At 42.9% G+C, this 27,992-nt stretch overlaps 1 protein-coding gene across 4 annotated transcripts in view; it reads right to left on the bottom strand.

The window, feature by feature from the left end:
- MTG1 (mitochondrial ribosome associated GTPase 1) overlaps nt 1-27,992 on the bottom strand; it is a 321,942-nt gene that overhangs the window by 118,497 nt on the left and 175,453 nt on the right. For 2 of the 4 annotated variants that reach the window (XM_069753046.1, XM_069753049.1), the window contains exons 5-7: nt 14,231-14,287; nt 3,796-3,886; nt 3,655-3,716 (exon numbers count right to left, since the gene is read on the bottom strand). In XM_069753046.1, coding sequence (XP_069609147.1) covers nt 3,655-3,716; nt 3,796-3,886; nt 14,231-14,287 — 210 coding nt within the window. The remainder of the gene's footprint in view (nt 1-3,654; nt 3,717-3,795; nt 3,887-14,230; nt 14,288-27,992) is intronic. The other 2 variants (XM_069753047.1, XM_069753048.1) reach the window with 2 other exon arrangements.

The following is a 27,992-nucleotide window of genomic DNA, read 5'->3' as shown; positions in this document are numbered from 1 at the left end:
TACTTGGGGATCCTAGTTGATGATAAACTTACCTGGAGCAGCCAGTGCCAGGCAGCAGCTGCCAAGGCAAACAGGATCATGGGGTGCATTAAAAGAGGTCTGGATACACATGATGAGAGCATTATACTGCCTCTGTACAAATCCCTAGTTAGACCGCACATGGAGTACTGTGTGCAGTTTTGGGCACCGGTGCTCAGGAAGGATATAATGGAACTAGAGAGAGTACAAAGGAGGACAACAAAATTAATAAAGGGGATGGGAGAACTACAATACCCAGATAGATTAGCGAAATTAGGATTATTTAGTCTAGAAAAAAGACGACTGAGGGGCGGTCTAATAACCATGTATAAGTATATAAGGGGACAATACAAATATCTCGCTGAGGATCTGTTTATACCAAGGAAGGTGACGGGCACAAGGGGGCATTCTTTGCGTCTGGAGGAGAGAAGGTTTTTCCACCAACATAGAAGAGGATTCTTTACTGTTAGGGCAGTGAGAATCTGGAATTGCTTGCCTGAGGAGGTGGTGATGGCGAACTCAGTCGAGAGGTTCAAGAGAGGCCTGGATGTCTTCCTGGAGCAGAACAATATTGTATCATACAATTATTAGGTTCTGTAGAAGGACGTAGATCTGGGGATTAATTATGATGGAATATAGGCTGAACTGGATAGACAAATGTCTTTTTTCGGCCTTACTAACTATGTTACTATGTTACATAGGATACACAGAGACTCTGTTGTATACATTATAGGAAATAGCGAAAGACTGCCATATCCTTCACATAGGAGATACTGAAATACTGCCTTATACATCACATAAGCCATATACTTCACATAAGATACACCACAATTCTGCCACATATACATCAATTAGGATATGCCGAGACGCTGACATATATACATCAATTTAGGTAATTTATTATCCCTCACATAGGAGACACACCCGAGAGACTACAGTATACATCACATTGAATATGCTGAGATTCTGCCACATACATCACATAGGATATGCTGAGTCACTGCCCTACACATCACATAGGATACACTGAGACTGCTGTGTATATCACATAGGATTGTCACGCTACAGCTATGCAGGTAACTGCAACTTCCACCAGATGGCAACAGAGTGGAAGGAAAATAACAAATCAGCAAGGGCAGACCTGCAGTGCTGCAGCAAAGCCAACACCAGGTGGCAGCAGAATAGTTAAACAAGCCGAGTCAAAACCTAGACCATCACGCAGTACAAAGGGAAAAATAATAAGTCAGTGGAGAGCCAAAGGGTCAAATACCAGAAAAGATGCAGAGGTACCAGGGACCAGAGGCAAAGTCAGAGTCAAAGCCAAGTCAGGGTACTACCGGCGTCAGGTACTCACGCCAAAGGCAGAAAATATATCTGACACCGCCTGCTGGATGCAAAGAAGCTAAATAACAAACCTGAACCGAGAATGAGGCAGAGCAAAGTTAACCCTTGACATGATCAGCCAAGGAAAAGGGCAGACAGGACTCAAAACTCGAACTGGATCATGACAAGGATATTCAGTTGTCAAAAAAACAAAACTGTTTACGAATACAAAAATCAACAAAAATCAGTGATCTTGGATTTATTTCAGTTGCATTAGAAAGTGTAACGCTCGCGCCATGACTGGTTGGCGGGAGCGTGGGGGTATGGCCCCACTGTGCCACAAACTACCAGACTACCCTGGAAGGGGCAAGACTAAGCAGCTACCTTGGTTTTCACTGGAGCCTCTGATGGTGAGGTCAGGCTTGTGTGGCAGGTAGCTGCCAGGTACCACTCCAGTTTGGTGTCTGGCTGTGGCTGCTGATCCCACTGGGGGACGGAACACTGGCGGGCATGGCTGAGAAACTGGCAGGTACGTGGGCACAGCTGAGACTGGTTGGCAGGCGGGCACAACTGAGACACTGGCAGGTGGGCACGGATGAGACAGAAGGGACAGGAACTGACTCGGAAGGCACAGGAACACGGGCAGGTGAGTGGAATATGGGAACAGGTAGAGACAGGTACACACTGGAGGAGCAGGTACTGATTCGGGAAGGACAGGAACACGGACAGGTGTGAATGGTATATGGGAAAAGGTAGGGATCCTGTTCAGACTGTAAGGACGAAGACCCGCGAGGTGCGGAACGAGAGCAGAGCAGAACCGCAAGGGGTGGGGATAAGAGCAGACCCCCGCTGGAGGCAGAGCCAAGAGCAGACCCCCGCTGGAGGCAGAGCCAAGAGCAGACCCCCGCTGGAGGCAGAGCCAAGAGCAGACCCCCGCTGGAGGCAGAGCCAAGAGCAGACCCCCGCTGGAGGCAGAGCCAAGAGCAGACCCCCGCTGGAGGCAGAGCCAAGAGCAGACCCCCGCTGGAGGCAGAGCCAAGAGCAGACCCCCGCTGGAGGCAGAGCCAAGAGCAGACCCCCGCTGGAGGCAGAGCCAAGAGCAGACCCCCGCTGGAGGCAGAGCCAAGAGCAGACCCCCGCTGGAGGCAGAGCCAAGAGCAGACCCCCGCTGGAGGCAGAGCCAAGAGCAGACCCCCGCTGGAGGCAGAGCCAAGAGCAGACCCCCGCTGGAGGCAGAGCCAAGAGCAGACCCCCGCTGGAGGCAGAGCCAAGAGCAGACCCCCGCTGGAGGCAGAGCCAAGAGCAGACCCCCGCTGGAGGCAGAGCCAAGAGCAGACCCCCGCTGGAGGCAGAGCAAAGAGCAGACCCCCGCTGGAGGCAGAGCCAAGAGCAGACCCCCGCTGGAGGCAGAGCCAAAAGCAGAACCGCTGGAGGCAGAGCCAAGAGCAGAACCGCTGGAGGGGCTGAGCCACAGGTTGCAGCGTGCAGAGAGACGCAGAGCCACAGGTTGCGGCAGAGCTGAGCAAGGTGTGCAGCAGAGCAGAACAGAGCAGAGCCGCAGGTTTGCAGCGAGCAGAGGAGGAAGGCACAGAACCACAGGTTGCGGCGAGCAGAGAGGCCCAAAGCCACCGGTTGCGGCAGGCAGAGCAGAGCCGCAAGGTGCGCAGCAGAACAGAGCAGGTTTGCAGTGAGCAGAGCAGGAAGGAGTGGACACAAGGGTACGCACAGCTGAGTAGGAGAGGCAAACAGACAAGTAAACAACAGGAACAGATGAGACCAGAGTACAGACAGGGACAGACATGGAAAAAAGAACAGGACAATGATTTAGGAATGGGTATGCAGCCCCCAGAATGGCAGAGACATGACAGAACAGGACCTGGCAGCTCAGTAGCAAGGCACTAACTGAGGGAGAAAGTTGGTCAGGCATCCTCCAATGGGTAGGGATGCCTTAACTATCAGAGGCCTCTTGGCAATTGGCCGGGGACACCTTGTAAGGTGCACACAGTCTCAAAAAGAATCAGGAATCACCAGCGCCTTCCCCCTATGCACACAGCCAGGAAGTATGCACAGAGCAGGCAGGAGACATGAGGCACACAGTATGGAACTGGCAGGAGACAGAACTCACAGCATGGCCCGGAGCAGTAAGTAAGTTGATGTATCAGGCAGGTAGGGGATGGGAGGCCATGCATTGATGCCGGCAGGGTTGTTACAGAAAGGCAACATAAAAGTAAAATACCTGATGTAAACAAATGTGTTCCAAAGTGCATACACTGTAAGAGTGACTAAAGCCTATAACTGGATAATTGGACTGACCTGAATTTTACAAAGCACTGAGCGGGTGATTCCAGGTTCTCCCCCGACTTTAGAGGCTTTTCCTAGAATAAACATATGCGGATATTTTATGCAGACAGGACTACTAATTTTAGTGAAACATTGCAAACAGAGTGGCTGTACCTTTTCGTAGATGCATTCTGCGCAGAGAATTTACTAGAGAGGATTTTCCAACATTAGGAATTCCAGTCACCATGATGGATATATCTGGGCTCTGTATTGGGTAAGCATACAATACTGGATAAGCATACAATAAAGAAAACCGGTATAGTGGATCTAGCAGCCTTATATTGCGGCTATGTAAGGAGAACACATTATAGCTCCTACGAGTCAAATTTGCACAAATTATTTTTGGGGGTCTGATTTTTAGGAAATACATGAGAGCACTCATCAGAAGACCTTTACCCTCACCCCAAAATGCAGTGACTGACAGGCTGTTATACATGTTGTGTCTGCAGACAATCACAAGGGTATTACACAAGTATCCTACATTAGCATTTCTTACATGGATATCAATTGAATCAAATTTGGTCATCAATGTCCAACAATGTTTATGGCTCTGATTTTTCTCGAGCTCTTCTAGTTGCCTGGATACATTGACTACGAAAGACTGTTGGTGGGCATCAAGCTGCTCAATTACATTCATTTTGTATAGCACTGTCACAGTTACCTCAGGGCTACACAACTCACTAATTACCAATCTGCAAGTCATTAACAATATAATATAAAAGTTCAATTTATTATTATAGCTTAAAAGAGTGTGTAATTAAAACTTCAGACCCTTAATATAATATACAATGGTGTATAAAGAAGATATGTACTTAAATAACTACTATGATGCAAACCTGTTTATGTTCACAGGATTGCCTCTGAAAATGAGAAGTCAATAGCACTGCTCATGAGAAGTCAATAGAAGTCAATGGTGGGGGGTTGGGGGGTATCTGGGGGTTGTGGTGCTGTTGGGTCAGGAGTTGAAGAGGGGAACGATAAATGCAGGGACAAGAGTCTTCCTGCTTCTACATAGAGAAGAGAAGGGCAAAATAAGCAATTTTAAGTACACAGTGTTATGTAGTATAATTACTGCAATATGATTTAAGAGGATAAAAACTTTGATGGGAGTTACAAGAGCAACATTACCAGGGGAAAACAGGGAACTGACATATTAATGCCAAGCCAAGGCCTCTATTATATTGCACGGTGTTAGTATGACAGTGAAAAAGCAGTGTATCTAGTACCCTTAGGTGTCGACACTTGTACACTGTGAGTAAACGTCTTGGACTAAAAACAGCATATTCTGCAGTTTAAAGAGGTTAAGCCAGGGGTCTCAAACTGCATTCCTCGAGGGTCTCAAGCCATGCGTGTTTTCAAGATTTTCTTCGCATTGCACAAGGTGCTGGAATCATTCTGTGCAGGTGATTAAATTATCACCTGTGCAATACAAGGAAATCCTGAAAACATGACCTGTTTGAGTCCCTCGAAGAATGCAGTTTGAGACCTCTGGGTTAGGCCATCAATATCTGATCAGCTGGGGTTCAACACCCTGCACCCTGCCAATTAGCTGTTATTGGTGTTACCGGTCACCGTCCAGAAATACTTACTTGCAGAGCTTGGCCTTCTACTTGTAGTGGCTGCCACAGGGTACTACAAATCTGCCTACTATTTAAATCAATAGAAGGCGGGATGTGTAGTACCCCATGGTAGCCACTACAAGTAGACAGCCAAGCTCCACAAGCACATCCGGCAGGTGGCCACTGCTGCCGCCACCAATGACGGCTAATCAGCAGGGGTGTTGGGTATTGGAACCTGGCCAAACAGACATTGTTGGCCTATAATTATGTTCTCCATAGTCTGGAGAGCAAGTGGAAAATATTCTGCTGCATGCAACATCCTCCAGCATGACAGGTTTGGCAATGGGTCAGTAATTTTTTGTGGGGAGGGATTTCTTTGGAGGGCTGCACAGACTTCCATGTGCTAGTCAGAGGTATCCTTACTGCCATTAGGTACCAAGATGAGATCTATATGCAGATGCTGTGGGCAGGCAGACTAGGCAGCCGCCTAGGGCCCCCGCTCCAGCCAGTGTGTGTCCATAATGGCAGCACACCATAAAGCAGCTATGGGGCACATGAATAAGAGGGCACCCATCGCATCGCGCATTCAACTTATCGGCATCATGATAGCAATGATAGGGGAGAGAGTCAGATGACGTTCCCTCTCCCATCCTGAGTGGGAGAAGTGTACAGACTGAGGACTCACAATTGCTGTGCCACCAGTCTCCTGTAGATAGATCTTCTTGTCAAATTCAAAGTAATTGTGGGTGAGGATGAATTTTGCATCAGTCCCTGTGTTTTCCAGGAAGAATTTGCAGTCATTTATTCCATCCTGGTGTGGGATATTGTATCTGTGGTGAAACTTATAAAATTCATCTTCACCCACAATTACTTTGAATTTGATAAGAAGATCTATCTACAGGAGACTGGCACAGCAATGGGAAGTAAAATGGCCCCACAGTATGCAAATCTTTTCATGGCCAAGCTTGAAAGCGACCTTTTGTCCTCATGTCCCATCAGGCCTCTGGCCTACTACCACTACATTGATGACATTTTAATCATCTGGACGGAGTCTGAGCCAGCCACAGCTAAAGACGTTCCATGAACAGTGAATTTCATCCTACCATCAACTTGACACTCAACTACTCCTGCACTGAAATTAACTTTTTGGACACCATCATTAGGCTGCAGAACAATATAATAGAGACATCCCTGTATCAGAAGCCAATCGACCGCCCAACATACCTTAAATGGGACAGTTTCCATCCAAAACACATAAAAAACTCTATTGTCTACAGCCAAGCCATCAGATACAATCGTATATGTTCCAACCCAATGGATAGGGATGAACACCTTGGTCGCCTCAGAAAGACCTTTTTGAACCAGGGCTACCATCCAAGAACAGTTGAAAACCAGATCACAAGAGCCACCAGAATATCAATGAATCACCTGCTACATTACAAAGCTAAAGAAGAAAATAATCTGGAGGTGCTAATGGGAGCTGCACGGAAATTACAACCTTTACTGCAAAAAGATGCCCACTTACAATCCATTTTTCCAGACCCCCCCACTACTGTGTTTTAGGCAGCCCCCAAATCTAAGAAGCATCATTGTCAAGAGCTCCCTGTCCTATCTAACAGCTGCAGGTACCTTTCCTTGCAACCAGAAAAAATGTAAAACCTGTCCATTTATGATGACCACAGACAAGATAAAGATCCCCAATTAAAATTAGGACTACAAGATACCAGGTACTCTCAGCTGCATCACTAAAGTGGTGTACCTAATTATTTGTACTAAATGTCCAACTGGGGGTCTGTATGTGGGGGAGACAGGGCAAAAGCTTAGAACAAGAATGAATTCTCACCGCCACACAGTAAGAGAAAAAAGAATGGATCTACCTGTGGCAATACATTTTTTGTCTCCCAAATCATAACATTATGGACTCAGAGAGACAGAAGAGTATGGGAATATAAACTGATGACGACCTTTGACACTCACTGCAGGAATGAATGTGTCGCACGGATTTGTGTCTTTTTACATCAACTAAGGAACTTGCCCCTCAGACTATGAGGGGTCATCACAACAGAACCAGACCCCAATAAAACAATCCTTATCTAAGAACTGGCCCAATATTTATGGACATAACTGTTTTTCACTCATGGTATTTCTGCTTCATGTCACCTGTCTTATCCATGGTCTGTCTTATCCATGGTTTCCCCCTTTTTTTTCTTCCTGTGCTTTGTTGTGCATAAATATGTGATTCTTCAGAATTTGTTTTAGTCTTGCCTGATGAAGAGACCTGTGTAGTCTTGAAAGCTTGCAATTTGTTACCATCTTTTCAGTTAGCCATTAACCGCGTAGTGACAGAGCCAATTTGGTACTTAATGACCAGGCCAATTTTTGCAATTCTGACCACTGTCACTTTATGAGGTTATAACTCTGGAACGCTTCAACGGATCCCGCTGATTCTGAGATTGTTTTTTCGTGACATATTGTACTTCATGTTAGTGGTAACATTTCTTCGATATTACTTGCGATTATTTATGAAAAAAAACGGAAATATGGCGAAAAATTTTAAAATTTTGCAATTTTCAAACTTTGTATTTTTATGCCCTTAAATCAGAGAGATATGTCACGAAAAATAGTTAATAAATAACATTTCCCACATGTCTACTTTACATCAGCACAATTTTGGAAACAAATTTTTTTTTGTTAGGGAGTTATAAGGGTTAAAAGTTGACCAGCAATTTCTCATTTTTACAACACCATTTATTTTTAGGGACCACATCACATTTGAAGTCATTTTGAGGGGTCTATATGATAGAAAATAATGAAGTGTGACACCATTCTAAAAACTACACCCCTCAAGGTTCTCAAAACCACATTCAAGAAGTTTATTAACCCTTTACGTGCTTCACAGGAACTGAAACAATGTGGAAGGAAAAAATGAACATTTAACTTTTTTTTGCAAACATCTTAATTCAGAACCATTTTTTTTATTTTCTCAAGTGTAAAAACAGAAATGTAACCATAAATTTTGTTATGCATTTTCTCCTGAATACGCCAATACCCCATATGTGGGGGTAAACCACTTTTTGGGCGCACCGCAGAACTTAGAAGTGAAGGAGCGCCGTTTGACTTTTTCAATGCAGAATTGGTTGGAATTGAGATCGGACGCCATGTCACGTTTAGAGAGCCCCTGATGTGCCTAAACAGTGGAAACTCCCCACAAGTGACACCATTTTGGTAACTAGACCCCTTAAGGAACTTATCTAGATGTGTGGTGAGCACTTTGAACCCCCAAGTGCTTCACAGAAGTTTATAACGTAGAGCCGTGAAAATAAAAAATCGCTTTTGTTTACACAAAAATGATCTTTGCGCCCACAAATTCTTATTTTCACAAGGGTAACAGGAGAAATTAGACCACAAAAGTTGTTCTGCGATTTCTCCTGAATACGTCGATACCCCATATGTGAGGGTAAACCACTGTTTGGGCGCACCGCAGAGCTTGGAAGTGAAGGAGCGCCGTTTTACTTTTTCAATGTAGAATTGGCTGGAATTGAGATTGGACGCCATGTCGCGTTTGGAGAGCCTCTGATGTGCCTAAACAGTGGAAACCCCCCACAAGTGACCCCATTTTGGAAACTAGACCCCTTAAGGAACATATCTAGATGTGTGGTGAGCACTTTGAACCCCCATGTGCTTCACAGAAGTTTATAATGCAGAGCCGTGAAAATAAAAAATATTTTTTTTTTCCACAAAAAAGATTTTTTAGCCCCCAAGTTTTTATTTTCACAAGGGTAACAAGAGAAATTGGACCCCAAAGGTTGTTGCCCAATTTGTCCTGAGTATGCTGGTACCCCATATGTGGGGGTTAACCACTGTTTGGGCGCACAGCAGAGCTCGGAAGGAAGGAGCGCCGTTTTGGAATGCAGACTTTGATAGAATGGTCTGCGGGTATTATGTTGCGTTTGCAGAGCCCCTGATGTACCTAACCAGTAGAAACCCTCCACAAGTGACCCCATTTTGGAAACTAGACCCCCCAAGGAACTTATCTAGATGTGTGGTGAGAACTTTGAATGCCCAAGTGCTTCACAGAAGTTTAGAATGCAGAGTCGTGAAAATAAAAAATATTTTTTTTTTCCACAAAAAAGATATTGTAGCCCCCAAGTTTTTATTTTCACAAGGGTAACAGGAGAAATTGGACTGCAATAGTTGTTGTCCAATTTATCCCGAGTACGCTGATGCGCCATATGTGGGGGTAACCCACTGTTTGGGCGCACGGCAGAGCTCAGAAGGGAGGGAGCACCATTTGACTTTTTGAGCGCAAAATTGGCTGTCGTGTTTGGAGACCCCCTGATGTACCTAAACAGTGGAAACCCCCCAATTCTAGCTCCAACCCTAACCCCAACACACCCCTAACCCTAATCCTAATCACTAACCCTAACCATAATCACAACCCTTACCCCAAAACAACCCTAATGTCAACCCTAACCATAACCCTAATCACAACCCTAAATCCAACACGCCCCTAATCCTAATCTCAACCCTAATCCCAAACCTAACCCTAATCCCAAGCGTAACCCTAATGCCAACCCTAACCCTAATACCAACCCTAATCCAAACCCTAACCCTAATCCCAACTCTAACCCTAACTTTAGCCCCAACCCTAGCCCTAACTTTAGCCCCAACCCTAACGCTACTTTCACACTTGCGTCGTTTGGCATTCCGTCGCAATCCGTCGTTTTGGACAAGAAACGGATCCTGCAAATGTGCCCGCAGGATGCGTTTTTTGCCCATAGACTTGTATTGCTGACGGATCGTGACGGATGGCCACACGTCGCGTCCGTCGTGCACTGGATCAGTGTTTTGGCGGAGCGTCGGCACAAAAAAAGTTCAATGAAACGTTTTTTGTACGTCGCATCCGCCATTTCTGACCGCGCATGCGTGGCCGTAACTCCGCCCCCTCCTCCCCAGGACATAGATTGGGCAGCGGATGCGTTGAAAAACTACAGCTGCTGCCCACGTTGTGCAATTTTCACAACGTGCGTCGGTATGTCGGGTCGACGCATTGCGACGGCCCCGTACCGACGTAAGTGTGAAAGAAGCCTAACCCTAAATTTAGCCCCAACCCTAACCCTAAATTTAGCCCCAACCCTAACCCTAACCCTACCCCTACACTTAACCTAACCCTACCCCTAACCCTACCCCTAACCCTACCCCTAACCCTAATTTTGAAGATGGCGGCGCCCACGGGGAGACACGAGGAGCATCGGGGGAGCTAGGTGAGTATTGGGGGGCCACCTGGGACCCCTTTTCTCTGTCCTCCGATGTGCGATCACATCGGAGGACAGAGAAATTAAAAAGAGATCGCGTTTTGTTTTTTTTTGCGATCGCCGGTAAACGGTTAATTACCGGCGTTCGCAAATGCGGGGTGGGTTAAAAAAACCCCGAATCATGTTCTCTGGGGTCTCGGCTACCCCCGGCAGCCGAGACCCCGGAGAAAATCGGCCTCTGGGGGCGCTATGTACTTTTTCCACAGCGCCGTTAGTTAACGGCGCTATGGTTTAAGTACCCTTAGCGGCCGCCGTTAAAAGGCGTATCGGCGGTCGCTAAGGGGTTAAAAAGATATCAACTACTGAGGACTCTCAATTCTAAATATTTTTATATCTACTGGCTAACACTGTACCTTTCCTGTTTTTTTTTTTCATACAGCTGTGTGAAATAGTGTTTTTTCCCTTCCTGATTTCCGATTCTTTTGCATGTATTGCACACTTAAATGTAGCAGATCACCAAACAAATTGAATTAGACAAAGATAACACAAGTAAACACAAAGTGCAGTTTTTAAATGAAGGTCTTTATTATTAAAGGAAAGAGAAATCAAAACCTACAGTACCCTCTATGAAAAAGTGAAAAACCTAATAACTGTTTGGGCCACCCTTAGCAGCAACAACTCCAATCAAGCGTTTGCGATAACTGTCAATGAGTACTTTAAAATGCTCTCTATTAATTTTGGCCCACTCCTCATTGCAGAATTGTTGTAATTCAGCCCCACTGGAGGGTTTCCAAGCAAGAATCGCCTTTTTAAAGACCATGCCACAGCATCTCAATCGGATTCAAATCAGGATTTTGACTAGGCCACTCCAAAGGCTTAAATTTATTTGTTCTTAACCCCTATCTGACCTCGGACGGGATAGTACGTCCGAGGTCAGATCCCCTGCTTTGATGCAGGGCTCCGCGGTGAGCCCGCACCAAAGCCGCGACATGTCAGCTGTTTTGAACAGCTGACACGTGCCCGTAATAGGCGCGGGCAGAATCGCGATCTGCCCGCACCTATTAACTAGTTAAATGCCGCTGTCAAGCGCAGACAGCGGCATTTAACTACCGCTTCCGGCCGGGCGGCCGGAAATGACGTCATCGCCGACCCCGTCACATGATCGGGGGTCGGCGATGCGTCTGGATGGAAACCATAGAGGTCCTAGAGACCTCTATGGTTACTGATGACCGGTGGCTGTGAGCGCCACCCTGTGGTCGGCGCTCACAGCACACCTCCATTTCTGCTACATAGCAGCGATCAGCAGATCGCTGCTATGTAGCAGAGCCGATCGCGTTGTGCCTACTTCTAGCCTCCCATGGAGGCTATTGAAGCATGGCAAAAGTTAAAAAAAAAAAGTTTAAAAAAAATGTGAAAAAAATAAAAAAAATATAAAAAGTTTAAATCACCCCCCTTTCGCCCCAATCAAAATAAATAAAAAAAAAAAATCAAATCTACACATATTTGGTATCTCTGTGCTCAGAATCGCCCGATCTATCAATTAAAAAACAGCATTAACCTGATCGCTAAACGGCATAGCGAGAAAAAAATTCAAAACGCCAGAATTACGTTTTTTAGGTCGCCGCGACATTGCATTAAAATGCAATAACGGGCGATCAAAAGAACGTATCTGCACCAAAATGCTATCATTAAAAACGTCGTCTCGGCACGCAAAAAATTAGCCCTCAACCGACCCCAGATCACGAAAAATGGAGACGCTACGAGTATCAGAAAATGGCGCAATTTCTTTTTTTTTTTTTTTTTTTAGCAAAGTTTGGAATTTTTTTTCACCACTTAGATAAAAAATAACTGAGTCATGTTAGGTGTCTACGAACTCGTACTGACCTGGAGAATCATAATGGCAGGTCTGTTTTAGCATTTAGTGAACCTAGCAAAAAAGCCAAACAAAAAACAAGTGTGGGATTGCACTTTTTTTGCAATTTCACCGCACTTGGAATTTTTTTCCCGTTTTCTAGTACACGGCATGCTAAAACCAATGATGTCGTTCAAAAGTACAACTCGTCCCGCAAACAATAAGCCCTCACATGGCCAAATTGACGGAAAAATAAAAAAGTTATGGCTCTGGGAAGGAGGGGAGTGAAAAAACGAACACGGAAAAACGAAAAATCCCAAGGTCATGAAGGGGTTAACCCATTCAAAAGTGAACCAGCTGGTGTGTTTTGGATCATTGCCCTGCTGCATAACCCAAGTGTGCTTTAGCTTCAGGTCACAAACAGATGGCCAGACATTCTTCTTCAGGATTTTTTGGAAGACCGCATAATTCATGGTTAAATTAACCACAAAGTCTTCCAGTTCCTGAAGCAGCAAAAACAGACCCTGACCATCACACTACCGCATTTTAATGTTGGTAAGATGTTCCTTTTTAAATGATGAGTTACTTTATGTTATATGAAATGGGACACACACTTGCCAAAAAGTCCAGCTTTTGTCTTGTCAGTCAGCAGAGTATTCTCCCAAAAATATTGGGGATCAAGATGTTTTCTGGCAAAACTGAGACAAGCCTTTAGGTTCTTATTGCTCAGCAGTATTTTTCATCTTCGAACTCTGCTTGCAGGCCATTTTTGCCCAGTTTGATTCTTATGGTGGAGTCATGAACACTGACTTTAACTGAGACAAGTGATGCCTGCACTTCTTTGGATGTTGTTGTGGGGTCTTTTGTGAGTTCTTGAATTAGTCGTTGTTGTGCTCTCGAGGTAGCTTGTCAGACAGGCCCTATTTAAGTTATTTCTTGATTCAGAACAGGTGTGGCAGTAATCATGCCTGGGTTAGGGTAGGGAAATTGAACTCTAGAGATGTGATAAACCAGTTAATTTGTTTGTTGTTTTTCTTTGTCGGGGGGACATCACGGTTTCATACAGGACACCAAGTTTGGATTTCTTTTCCCCGTAATAAAGGTCTTAGTTTAAAAACTGCATTTTGTGTTTACTTTTGTTAACTTATTCTAATATTTACATTGGTTTGGTGATCCGAAACATTTAAGAATGACAAACAAGCAAAAGAAAGGGAAATCAGGAATGGGTCACTTTCACACAACTGTATATTTTACTGTGCTGAGCTTTGAGGTTTCTCAAAAGACCCTAGCAGCAAGAACGTACTGACATGCATGGAAAAACTAATTTAAAACTTCTTAATACTTGTTTTGGCTGTGGGAAATGCACTTCAGAAATCACTTGCAGAATGTAGTGTTTGAACAATTGATTGCTCTCACTGCAACATTTTTTTCTTATATGGGAACATTTTTCATAGAGTTTCACAAGAACAAAAAAGGGTTAACATTAGTGATGAGCGAATATACTCGGTACTCGACGTTTCCAGAGCACGCTCGGGTGTCCTCCGAGTATTTGTAAGTACTCTGAGATTTAGTTTTCAGTGCCGCAGCTGAATGATTTACATTTGTTAGCCAGCATAAGTACATGAGGGGGTTGCCTGGTTCCTAGGGAATCCCCAAATGTACTTATGCTGGCTAACGGATGTAAATCATTCATCTGCGGCACTAAAAACTAAATCTCCGAGTACTTACAAATACTCGGAGGAGACCCGAGCGTGCTCGGGAAATCTCGAGTACCGAGTATATTCATCACTAGTAAACATTAAATCCCTTCCCTAAAGGAAGTGGACAAGTTGACAGTATATCATGACAAAAGACTACTTCTACACGTCCATCTAAAATCTCACCTCTGCTCTGTTGAATCGAGGATTATTTCCGATTCGTTCCGTAATAGCAGGGACAACCTAATATTCAAAAAAACCAAAATACAGCAAAAGTTTTAAAAAAAATGCATCAAAAATAAAAATTGACTAGTGAGATAAAACATTTTTAAATGATGCTGAAGAAAAGTTGAATACAGCAGTTACTGAACATGATGGTGTGCCATTGTTTTCAAATATTCCAGCATGGGAATTACTTTGGATATGTACAAACATGTGCATTAGATAGAGAGATAATATCAAGCCCGATGTTTAGTAATGGACATAATAAAATGGTACATAAGACACACACACAAAATATGTGTGAAACGCAGTATCTGTTCAATCCCTTAACCCCAAAGGGTGGTTTGCACGTTAATGACCAGGTCAATTTTTACAATTCTGACCACTGTCCCTTTATGAGGTTATAACTCTGGAACGCTTCAACGGATCCTGATGATTCTGAGACTGTTTTCTTGTGACATATTGTACTTCATGATAGTGGTAAAATTTCTTTGATATTACCTGCGTTTATTTGTGAAAAAAATGGAAATTTGGCAAAAATTTAGACAATTTTGCAATTTTCCAACTTTGAATTTTTATGCCCTTAAATCACGGAGATATATCACACAAAATACTTAAGTAACATTTCCCACATGTCTACTTTACATCAGCACAATTTTGGAACTAAATTTTTTTTTGTTAGGGAGTTATAAGGGTTAAAAGTTACCCAGCAATTTCTCATTGTTACAACACTTTTTTTTTTTTTTTTTTTAAAGGACCACATCACATTTGAAGTCACTTTGAGGGGTCGATATGATAGAAAATACCCGAGTGTGACATCATTCTAAAAACTGCACCCATCAAGGTGCTCAAAATCACATTGAATTAGTTTATTAACCCTTCAGCTATTTCACAGGAATTTTGGGAATGTTTAAATAAAAATGAACATTTAACTTTTTTTCACAAAAAATTTACTTCAGCTCCAATTTGTTTTATCTTCCCAAGGGTAACAGAAGAAATTGGACCCCAAAAGTTGTTGTGCAATTTGTCCTGAGTACGCGGATACCCGATATGTGGGGGTAAACCACTGTTTGGGTGCATGGAAGAGCTCGGAAGGGAAGGAGCGCCGTTTGACTTTTCAATGCAAATTTGACTGGAATTAAAATAGCACGCCATGTCGCGTTTTGAGAGCCCCTGGTGTGCCTAAACATTGAAACCCCCCAAAAGTGACACCATTTTGGAAAGTAGACCCCTTAAGGATCTAATTTAGATGAGTGGTGAGCACTTTGACCCACCAAGTGCTTCACAGAAGTTAATAATAAAGAGCTGTAAAAATAAAAACTCTTTCACAAAAATGACGTTTTCGCCCCAATTTTTTTATTTTCCCAAGGGTAACAGAAGAAATTGGACCCCAAAAGTTGTTGTGCAATTTGTCCTGAGTACGCGGATACCCGATATGTGGGGGTAAACCACTGTTTGGGTGCATGGCAGAGCTCGGAAGGGAAGGAGCGCCATTTGACTTTTCAATGCAAAATTGACTGAAATTGAGATGGCACACCATGTTGCGTTTGGAGAGCCCTTGATGTGCCTAAACATTGAAACCCCTCACAAGTGACACCATTTTGGAAAGTAGACCCGTAAGGAACTAATCTAGATGTGTTATGAGAACGTTGAACCCCCAAGTTTTCCCTACAGTTTATAACGCAGAGCCGTGAAAATAAAATCATTTTTTTTCCACAAAAATTATTTTTTAGCCCCAGTTTTGTATTTTCCTAAGGGTAACATGAGAAATTGGACCCCAAAAGTTGTTGTCCAATTTGTCCTGAGTACGCTGATACCCCATATGTGGGGGGGGGGGGGGGGAACCACCGTTTGGGCACATGGCAGAGCTCGGAAAGCAAGGAGCGCCGTTTGGAATGCAGACTTAGATGGAAAAGCCTGCAGGCATCACATTGCGTTTGCAAAGCCCCTGGTGTACCTAAACAGTGGAAACCCCCCACAAGTGACCCAATACTGGAAACTAGACCCCCCAAGGAACATATCTAGATGTGTTGTGAGAACTTTGAACCCCCAAGTGTTATACTACAGTTTATAACGCAGAGCCGTGAAAATAAAAAATTATTTTTTCCCCAAAAAGGTTTAGCCCCCCCAAATTTTCCCAAGGCTAACCAGAGAAATTGGACCCCAAAAGCTGTTGTCCAATTTGTCCTGAGTACGCTTGATACCCCGTATGTTGGGGTAAACCCCTGTTTTGGCTCAAGGGAGAGCTCTGAAGGGAAGGAGCACTGTTTTACTTTTTCAACGCAGAACTGGCTGGAATTGAGATCGGACGCCATGTCGCGTTTGGAGAGCCCCTGATGTGCCTAAACAGTGGAAACCCCCCCAATTCTAACTGAAACCCTAACCCAAACACACCCCTAACCCTAATCCCAACCATAACCCTAACCACACCCCTAAACCTGACACACCCCTAACCCCAAAAATCCCAGCTGTAAATGTAATCCAAACCCTAACTTTAGCCCCAACCCAAACCCTAACTTTAGCCCCAACTGTAGCCCCAACCCTAACTGTAGCCCCAACCTTAATATTAGCCCCGACCCTAACTTTAGCCCCAACCCTAACACTAATGGAAAAATGGAAATAAATCCTTTTTTTTATTTTTCCCTAACTAAGGAGGTGATGAAGGGGGGTTTGATTTACTTTTATAGTGGGTTTTTGTAGCTGATTTTTATGATTGGCAGCGGTCACACACTGAAAGATGCTTTTTATTGCAAAAAATCGTTTTTTGCGTCTCCACTTTTTGAGAGCTATAGTTTTTCCATATTTTGGTCCACAGAGTCATGTGAGGTCTTGTTTTTTTGCGGGACGAGTTGACGCTTTTATTGGTACGAATTTCAGACACGTGACATTTTTTGATCGCTTATTGAGATTTTTCTGAGGCAGAATGATCAAAAACCAGCTATTCGTGAATTTCTTTTGGTTGGGGGGGCATTTATACCGTTCCACGTTTGATAAAATTGATAAAGCAGCTTTATTCTTTGGGTCAGTACAATTACAGCGATACCTCATTTGTATCATTTATGTTTTGGCACTTTTATACGATAAAAACTTTTATATAAAAAATAATTTTTGCATCGCTTTATTCTGCGGACTTTAACTTTTTATTTTTCGCTGATGACGCTGTTTGGCGGATCGTTTATTGCAGGACAAGATGACGTTTTCAGCGGCACCATGTTTATTTATATCTGTCTTTTTGATGGCGTGTTATTCCACTTTTTATTCAGTGGTAAAATAAAGCATTGTTTTTTTGCCTTTTTCTTTAAGGTGTTCACTGAAGGGGTTAACTAGTGGGACAGTTTTATAGGTTGGGTCGTTACGGACGTGGCGATACTAAATAAGTTTACTTTTATTGTTTTTTTAATTTAAATAAAGAAATGTATTTATTGGAACAATATATTTTTTTCTCATTATTTAGGATTTTTTTTTATTTTTTTTTTACTTTTTTACTTTGTCCCAGTGTGGGACATCACAGTATAGTGTCAGATCGTTGATCTGACACTTTGGAAAGCACTGTGTCAGATCAGCGATCTGACAGGCAGTGCTCCAGGCTTGCCGGCGCCTGCTCTGAGCAGGCGCTTGCAAGCCACCTCTCTGCAGGACCCGAAAGGAGCCCCGTGGCCATTTTGGATCCAGGGCCTACAGGGAGCAGGATGTAGGAGACCCTCTGAACAACGCAATCACATCGCGGTGTTCCGAGGGTCTCAGAGAAGCACGCAGGGAGCTGTTATGACCTGGTGGTTAAGAGCACATGGAATGACCTGATAGTTACTGATAATAAAGGACGAGCTCTGGGACGTGGGAACTCTGCTGACCGCAATCCCTAATCCTATCACACACACTAGAAATAGCCGTGGATTGCGCCTAACGCTCCTTATGCAACTCGGCACAGCCTAAGGAACTAGCTAGCCCTGAAGAAAAGAAAAATAAAGCCTACCTTGCCTCAGAGAAATTCCCCAAAGGAAAAGGCAGCCCCCCACATATAATGACTGTGAGCAAAGATGAAAACACAAACACAGAGATGAAATAGATTTAGCAAAGTGAGGCCCGACTTACTGAACAGACCGAGGATAGGAAAGGTAGCTTTGCGGTCAGCACAAAAACCTACAAAAGACCACGCAGAGGGCGCAAAAAGACCCTCCGCACCGACTCACGGTGCGGAGGCGCTCCCTCTGCGTCCCAGAGCTTCCAGCAAGCAAGACAACAATCAAAAATAGTAAGCTGGACAGAAAAATAGCAAACCAATCAATACAGAGGAGGACAATTTTATATTACAGGATGATTTATGTAAACTAGAAGCTTGGGCTGATAAATGGCAAATGAGCTTTAATGGGGATAAATGTAAGGTCATGCACTTGGGTAGAAGTAATAAGATGTATAATTATGTGCTTAATTCTAAAACTCTGGGCAAAACCGTCAATGAAAAAGACCTGGGTGTATGGGTGGATGACAAACTTAAATTCAGTGGCCAGTGTCAGGCAGCTGCTACAAAGGCAAATAAAATAATGGGATGCATTAAAAGAGGCATAGATGCTCATGAGGAGAACATAATTTTACCTCTATACAAGTCACTAGTTCGACCACACTTAGAATACTGTGCACAGTTCTGGTCTCCGGTGTTTAAGAAAGACATAGCTGAACTGGAGCGGGTGCAGAGAAGAGCGACCAAGGTTATTAGAGGACTGGGGGGTCTGCAATACCAAGATAGGTTATTACACTTGGGGCTATTTAGTTTGGAAAAACGAAGACTAAGGGGTGATCTTATTTTAATGTATAAATATATGAGGGGACGGTACAAAGACCTTTCTGATGATCTTTTTAATCATAGACCTGAAACAGGTCTCCTCCTCTGCGGTTGGAGGAAAAAAGGTTTAAGCATAATAACAGACGAGGATTCTTTACTGTTAGAGCAGTGAGACTATGGAACTCTCTGCCGTATGATGTTGTAATGAGGGATTCATTACTTAAATTTAAGAGGGGACTGGATACCTTTCTGGAAAAGTATAATGTTACAGGGTATATACACTAGATTCCTTGATAGGGCGTTGATCCAGGGAACTAGTCTGATTGCCATATGTGGAGTCGGGAAGGAATTTTTTTCCCCAATGTGGAGCTTACTCTTTGCACATGGGGTTTTTTTGCCTTCCTCTGGATCAACATGTTAGGTTAGGCTATGGGTTGAACTAGATGGACATATAGTCTTCCTTCAACCTTAATAACTATGTAACTATGTAACTATGTAACCAGAGAAAAACAAACAGGCACTTAGCTTCTGCTGGGAAGACAGGTCACAAGAACGATCCAGGAGTGAACAAGACCAATACTGGAACACTGACAGGTGGCATGGATCAAAGATCTAAGTGGAGTTAAATAGAGCAGCCCACTAACGAATTAGCCTCGTCACCTGTGGAAGGAAACTCAGAAACACCCACAGCCACCAGAGGAATTCCATGGACAGAACCAGCCGAAGTACCATTCATGACCACAGGAGGGAGCCCGACAACAGAATTCACAACAGGGAGACCCTCCCTGCACGATGCTTCCCTAGGCCGCCGGAACGCTGCGATCATGTTTGATCGCAGTGTTCTGGGGGTTAATGTGACGGAAGCGGTCCATGACCGCTCCTGGCACATAGTGGCGGATGTCAGCTGTAATAATCAGCTGATACCCGGCGGCGATCAGCCACGCTCCCACCGTGAGCATGGCCAATCGCCTATGGCGTACTATCCCGTCCCTGCAAATTAAACCCAGGTCACCTCGGCGGGATAGTATGTAATTTGGGATTAAGAGGTTAATTTAAAAAAAAAAAAGGAACAAAAAATTGCATGGGGTCCCACGTAATTTTCTTAACCAGCAGAAGGAAAGCCAGCGACTGGGGATAGATGTTTATAGCCTGGAAAGGGGGTAATACCCATGGATCTTCCCAAGCTATTAATATCAGCTCACAGCTGTATGCTTAGCCTTTACTGGCTATTACAAAAGGGGAGCCTCCCAAAAATGACGTAGGGTCCCTCTAAAATCAATAACCAGCAAAGGCTATGCATACAGCTATGGGCTGATATTAACCCCTTTCTGACATCCGATGTACTATCCTGTCCATGTGGCACAGGCCTGTGTGACCATGGAAGGGATAGGACGTCGGAGCCGATTGGGGCCGGGTGTCAGCTGATTCTCACAGCTGACACCAGGCACTAAGTGCCAGGAGAGGTCACGGACCGCTCCCAGCACTTTTACCTCCAGACAACTGCGACTAAACATAATCGCAGTGTTTCGGAGTCGGCACAGGGGCTGACAGCCCCTCTGCCTTCGGATCAGAGACCCCACGGCGTGCCATGGATACCGGATGTCGTCAAGACAACATCCGGGTCTACAGAGCTGAAAGACTTCCTGTCGTGCACAGTGAATGTCAGGAAGTCCCCAAGGTTAGTGCATAGAAGCTGCAGCGCTGACAGCTTCTATAGCTTACAGATCTGCATGCTATAGAGGCGATCAGCCTGCACAAAATGAGTCTCCCATAGTGGGACAAAGTGTAAAAATAAGAATGAATTAAAAAAAATATATATATATTGTAAAAATATTTAAAATAAAAAAATATTTATTCCATCAATAAATTAAATATTTGAGTTAAAAAAAATTCTAAATAAAAGTACACATATTTAGTATCACCACTTCCGTAACAACCTGACCTATAAAACTGTCCCATTAATTAACCCCTTTAGTGAACACAGTTAAAAAAAAGCAAAAAAAACAATGCTTTATCATCATACTGTCCTAACAAAATGTGGAAGACACACGATCAAAAAGACAGATATAAACATGGCACTGCTGAAAAAGTAATCTTGTCCAGCAAAAAACAAGCCGCCATATAGCTGCATCAGCGAAAAAATAAAGTTATAGCTCTCAGAATAAAGTGATGCAAAAATTATTATTTTTTTATTTAAAAGTTTTTATTGCATAAAAGCACCAAAACTTAAAAAAGATATAAATGAGGTATCGCTGTCATCGTACTGACCCAAAGAATAAAACTGCCTTATCAATTTTACCACACACATGGAACGGTATAAACACCCCCCCAAGAAATTCATGAGTTGCTGTTTTTCGTTCATTCTGCTTCTCAAAAATCGGTATAAAAAGCAATCAAAAAAGGTCATGTGCCTGAAAATGATACCAATAAAAACGTCGACTCATCCCACAAAAAACAAGACCTCACTTGACTCTGGGCCAAAATATGGAAAAATTATAGCTCTCAAAATGTGGTGATGCAAAAACTATTTTTTGCAATAAAAAGCGTTTTTTTTTAGTGTGTGACAGCTGCCAAACATAAGAACCAGCTATAAATAGTAAATCAAAACCCCTCTTTATCACCCCGCTTAGGAAAAAATAATAAAATAAAAAAAATGTATTTATTTCAATGTTCCTATTAGGGTTAGGGCTAAAGTTAGGGTTACGTTTATCGTTGGGATTAGGGTTAGGGATGGGATTAAGGCTAGTGTTGGGATGAGGGCTAGGGTTGGGATTAGGGGTGTGTTATGATTAGAGTTATGGTTAAGGTTGGGGGTGTGTTGGGGTTAGTTAGAATTGGGGGGTATCCACTGTTTAGGCACATCAGGGGCTCTCCAAACGCCACATAACCCCTGCAGACCATTACATCAAAGTCGGCATTCCAAACCGTCACTACTTCCCTTCTGAGCCGATGTGTGCACTTACAGCAGTTTTCTCCCACATCTCCCACAAGATAAAAAAAAATGTTTCCCACAAAAATGTTTTCTTAGTCCCAAATTTTTCATTTTCACAAGAGTGGCGTTAAAAATTGTACCTCACAATTTATTGTGTAATTTCTCTTGAGTACGAGGACATCCCCGAATGTGCTCTCAAACTACGTTTTAGGCACACAACAGGACTCAGAAGATTAAAAGCGGTATTTGAATTCTGGAGTGCCATTTTGGCTGGAACAGACTGTGGCCATTAAGTCACATTTGAAGCGCATTGGACATGCCAAAACAGCAGAAACCATCCTCAAGTGACCCCATTTTGGAAACCACACCTAAATTCACTTAGGGGTGCGGTGAGCATTTTTAACCATCAGATGACTCACAAAATTGTAAAACATTTGGCTGTGAAAATGAAAAATAACCACTGCCCAAAAGTTTTTAATTTTCAAACAGCACTAATAGGAGAAAATGAAGCATACTACTTTTTTGCAATCTCATGAGTTTGCCAATAGCTAATGTGTGGTTGAAAACTTTTTATGAGGCACAATTAAAACATATATAGGTAACAATACGCTGTCACTGTACAGTGGGTACGGAAAGTATTCAGACCCCTTTAAATTCTTCACTCTGTTTCAGTGCATCCATTTGGTAAATTCAAAAAAGTTTGTTATTTCTCATTAATGTACACTCTGCACCCCATCTTGACTGAAAAAAAACCAAATGTAGTAATTTTTTTAAATTTATTAAAAAAGAAAAACTTAAATATCACAAGGTCATAACTATTCAGACCCTTTGCTCAGTATTGAGTAGAAGCACCCTTTTGAGCTAGTACAGCCATGAGTCTTCTTGGGAATGATGCAACAAGTTTTTCACGCCTGGATTTGGGGATCCTCAGCCATTCTTCCTTGCAGATCTTCTCCAGTTCTGTCAGCTTGGATGGTGAATGTTGGTGGACAGCCATTTTCAGGTCTCTCCAGAGATGCTCAATTGGGTTTAGGTCAGGGTTCTGGCTGGGCCAGTCAAGAATGGTCACAGTTGTTCTGATGCCACTCTTGTTATTTTAGCTGTGTGTTTAGTCATTGTCTTGCTGGAAGGTGAACCTTAGGGTTTGGATTACATTTACAGCTGGGATTTTTGGGGTTAGGGGTGTGTCAGGTTTAGGGGTGTGGTTAGGGTTATGGTTGGGATTAGGGTTAGGGGTGTGTTTGGGTTAGGGTTTGTTAGAATTGGGGGGGTTTCCACTGTTTAGGCACATCAGGGGCTCTCCAAACGCGACATGGCGTCCGATCTCAATTCCAGCCAATTCTGCGTTGAAAAAGTAAAACAGTGCTCCTTCCCTTCCGAGCTCTCCCGTGTGCCAAAACAGGGGTTTTCCCCAACATATGGGGTATCAGCGTACTCAGGACAAATTGGACAACAACTTTTGGGGTCCAATTTCTCCTGCTACCCTTGGGAAAATAAAAAAATTTGGGACTAAAAGATCAGGTTTGTGGAAAAAATATGATTTTTTATTTTCACGGCCGGGCGCTATAAATTTTAGAGAAGGACCTGGGGGTTCAAAGTTCTCACCACATATCTAGATAAGTTCCTTGGGGGAGGTGGGGTCTAATTTACAAAATGGGGTCAATTGTGGGTGTTTCCACCGTTTAGGCACATCAGGGGCTCTCCAAACGCGAAATGGCATCCGATCTAAATTCCAGACAATTTTGCGTTGAAAAAGTCAAACGGCGCTCCTTCCCTTCCGAGCTCTGCCACGCGCCAAAACAGTAGTTCCCCCCGACATATGGGGTATCAGTGTACTCAGGACAAATTGCACAATAACTTTTGGGATCCAATTTCTCCAATTTGGATCTCAAGTAATTTTTTTTGTGAAAAAAAGTTAAATGTTCATTTTTTTTTTAAAATTCCAAAAATTCCTGTGAAGCACCAGAAGGGTTAATAAAACTCTGTGAATCCACGGGGATCTTTCCGCAGCATGTGCACACCAAGTCTGGATTTCCATTAACATTGGTTATGCACTACACTGCGGATTTGGTGCAATTCCACGCATCCAAAAAAACTACAGATCCGCAACAACGTGTGCACAAAGCCTTAAAGTTAACTAGAAACTGACAATACAAATACCTACTCAAGTTTATTTATGAAAAAATTGAAAAAAAAAATGGAAGAATTCGTAATTTTTGAACACTCAATTGTTACGCCCTTAAAACAGTTAGTGATAACACTAAACATAATTAATAACATTCTCCATATGCTCACTTTACATGAAGATTGTTTAAAAAACTAAATTCTTTCCTGGAAATAAAAGGTTTAAAAGTTTTAACATTAATTTTTCATTTTTACAACAAATTTTACAAAACCCATTTTATTAAACGGACAAAAGTTATCCAATTTTAAATACTGCAATCTTTAAGGTATTCAAAATGACATTTAGAAAGTTTGTTAGCCCTTCAGGTGTTTCATAGGAGCTAAAACAAAGTGAAAACAATAAATGAAAAATTTAGTATTTTCTACAAAAATATTGCTTTCTCCCCAAAATTTATTTTTTTCACAAGCAGAAAACAGGAGGAAATAGACAATTTGTGAAATTTCTTCCGAGCATGGCGATGCACCATAAGTGGGGGAAGCTGTTTTGGCACATAGCGGTACTCGGACAAAAAGAAGCTATCTATGAATTTTGGAGCACAATTTTGGCTAGAACAGATTGCGGACATCATGCTGCAGTAGCTAAACTTCTTATGAGCCAAAACAGTAGAAACTCCCAACAAATCATTGTTTCATTCATTTAAAATCATTTTTCAAGCTGGTGTTATAAAGTATTCTAATGTATTGATATAATGACTCAACATTAACAGAAATAAGAACTTGAAATAGATCACGGTTTGTAATGACTATATAATATAGGAGTTTCATTTTTTGTATTGAACTGAAATAAATTAACTTTTTGGTGATATTCTAATTTTGTGAGAAGCACCTGTAGAACCCACATGTGCTTCACACAACGTTATATCGTAACATTTGAACGACAAGATAAAAAAAATGTTTCCCACAAAAATGTTTTCTTAGTCCCAAATTTTTCATTTTCACAAGAGTGGCGTTAAAAATTGTACCTCACAATTTATTGTGTAATTTCTCTTGAGTACGAGGACATCCCCGAATGTGCTCTCAAACTACGTTTTAGGCACACAACAGGACTCAGAAGATTAAAAGCGGTATTTGAATTCTGGAGTGCCATTTTGGCTGGAACAGACTGTGGCCATTAAGTCACATTTGAAGCGCATTGGACATGCCAAAACAGCAGAAACCATCCTCAAGTGACCCCATTTTGGAAACCACACCTAAATTCACTTAGGGGTGCGGTGAGCATTTTTAACCATCAGATGACTCACAAAATTGTAAAACATTTGGCTGTGAAAATGAAAAATAACCACTGCCCAAAAGTTTTTAATTTTCAAACAGCACTAATAGGAGAAAATGAAGCATACTACTTTTTTGCAATCTCATGAGTTTGCCAATAGCTAATGTGTGGTTGAAAACTTTTTATGAGGCACAATTAAAACATATATAGGTAACAATACGCTGTCACTGTACAGCGGGTACGGAAAGTATTCAGACCCCTTTAAATTCTTCACTCTGTTTCAGTGCATCCATTTGGTAAATTCAAAAAAGTTTGTTATTTCTCATTAATGTACACTCTGCACCCCATCTTGACTGAAAAAAAACCAAATGTAGTAATTTTTTTAAATTTATTAAAAAAGAAAAACTTAAATATCACAAGGTCATAACTATTCAGACCCTTTGCTCAGTATTGAGTAGAAGCACCCTTTTGAGCTAGTACAGCCATGAGTCTTCTTGGGAATGATGCAACAAGTTTTTCACGCCTGGATTTGGGGATCCTCAGCCATTCTTCCTTGCAGATCTTCTCCAGTTCTGTCAGCTTGGATGGTGAATGTTGGTGGACAGCCATTTTCAGGTCTCTCCAGAGATGCTCAATTGGGTTTAGGTCAGGGTTCTGGCTGGGCCAGTCAAGAATGGTCACAGTTGTTCTGATGCCACTCTTGTTATTTTAGCTGTGTGTTCAGTCATTGTCTTGCTGGAAGGTGAACCTTCGGCCAAGTCCAGAGCACTCTGGAAGAGGTTTTCATTCAGGATCTCTCTGTATTTGACCGCATTCATGCTTCCTTCAATGACAACCAGTTTGTCACAATCCATTTTTGGATTTGTGGCAGATCTGATTAAAACTTTTTTCCTTACAGGTCATCGGGGGTTAATGCAGCTTCCCCGGGTGGCCTGATGGTGTAATTGAATTGCTGCTGGGTCAGCTGATGTGGGTAGCAACCACTCCCACAATCCCTCAAGAGGTTACCTGATGCATCAGCTGACTATTAGCGTTCATTCTGCAGCGACCAAGCTGAGAAAAGGAGCTTGCTGAGAGAAGTTGTTCGTCAGCGGAGTTGGGTGTTTCATTCCTGCCGTGCTGTGCTTTGCAGCAGTGAGCTAAGTGTTGTTTTTCCTTTGCCTTGTCTGTCATACCTTTCCTTTGCATTAGGGCAGCGGTGGGACCAGTGTCCGCACTTGCCAATTTCCTACCTATGGATAGCTGCAGGGCAAGCGAAGTCTTAGGTATCCTGCTCGGCGACAGGTTGAAAAAAACCTGCATAGGGACGTCAAGGAGATCAGGGCACATCCTTGGGAAAGTGCAGGAGATGTTCCCTATCGCAGGGCCCACCGTTTTGTGTCCCCAGTGTTCCCTTGTTTGTTGTACTGTTGGTGACCGAACTATCGTGAGGTCGTGTCACACTGCTTCGGTCACATTGCGATACAGTCGTCCTGTCTCTGCAGCTGAAAAACGCCCCCATAGCATGATGCCACCACCACCATGTTTGACTGTTGGGATTGTATTGGGCAGGTGATGAGCAGTGCCTGGTTTTCTCCACAAATACAGCTTAGAATTATCACCAAAAACATCTATCTTCATCTCATCAGACCAGAGAATCTTATTTCTCATAGTATGGAAGTCATTCATGTTTTTTTTTTTTTACCAAACTCTACGCAGGCTTTCATGTGCGATGCCCCTCTATGTCGCTGTCACTACTGACACCGGCATCAGAGGAGCCGACACCCGTACGCGATTGCAGCGGTGCTCACTGAGACCGCGCGATCGTGCCGCCGTACTAGTACTGCGGTTTGCGCGAACTCCGTTCCCGCAGAGCAGTACTAGTAAAGCGCATGTCGGGAAGGGGTTAAAGCAGGTAAAACAAATGAGGAGAAAACGCAAATACAAGAACCAGATTCTTGTATATGCGTTTTCTCCTCATGTTTTTGAGGCATACTGCAAAGTTAATAGAAAGAAAATTGAGTCCAGCTCAACAGTTTTGTATGCACTATATTTTCTTTTGAAAAAAGAAAAGAAAAGGAAAATCCAAGTCCTGTTGAGCTGGACTCCAATTTTTTCTATTATCCTTGATGTGAGGCCAGGGTGAGGCCGGTGTCTGAGCACAGAGCAACTGGGTGAGCTGGAATCAAGTTTTTACAATGCAAAGTTCAGAAGGGAAGGAATGCCATATTAGGGTGCAGACTCTTATGGAATGGTTTGTGAGTGTCATGTCACACTGGCATTCCTTCATCCCATCCCTCCCAAAAAAGTGACTCCATTTAACAAAGTATACTTCTCAATTAATCTATTGGTGCAGTAAGCATATTAACTCCACAGGTGTGTCACAGAATTTTATACCATTGGGCAGTAAAGAATTTTTTTTTTCACCAAAATGTTTTAGCCCAAAATTTTCATTTTTATAAGGGCCAATAGTGGAAATTGTGCAATAAACGGGTCCATTCCTTTTCCTGAGTGTGCCAATACCCTACATGTAGTTGGAAACTATTTTTCAGGCACATGTTAGGCTATGCTGGATTTTGATGCGGATCCGCAGTGTTTTTAGAAGAGCGGAATTGCATCAATGGAAACATTGTTTCTCCGC

The sequence above is a fragment of the Ranitomeya imitator genome, chromosome 2 (genome assembly GCF_032444005.1).
Source record: "Ranitomeya imitator isolate aRanImi1 chromosome 2, aRanImi1.pri, whole genome shotgun sequence".
In the NCBI taxonomy this organism is placed as follows: Eukaryota; Metazoa; Chordata; class Amphibia; order Anura; family Dendrobatidae; genus Ranitomeya; species Ranitomeya imitator.
Note: the sequence above shows the minus strand (reverse complement) of the source record. Positions and strands in the feature narration are given on the sequence as shown.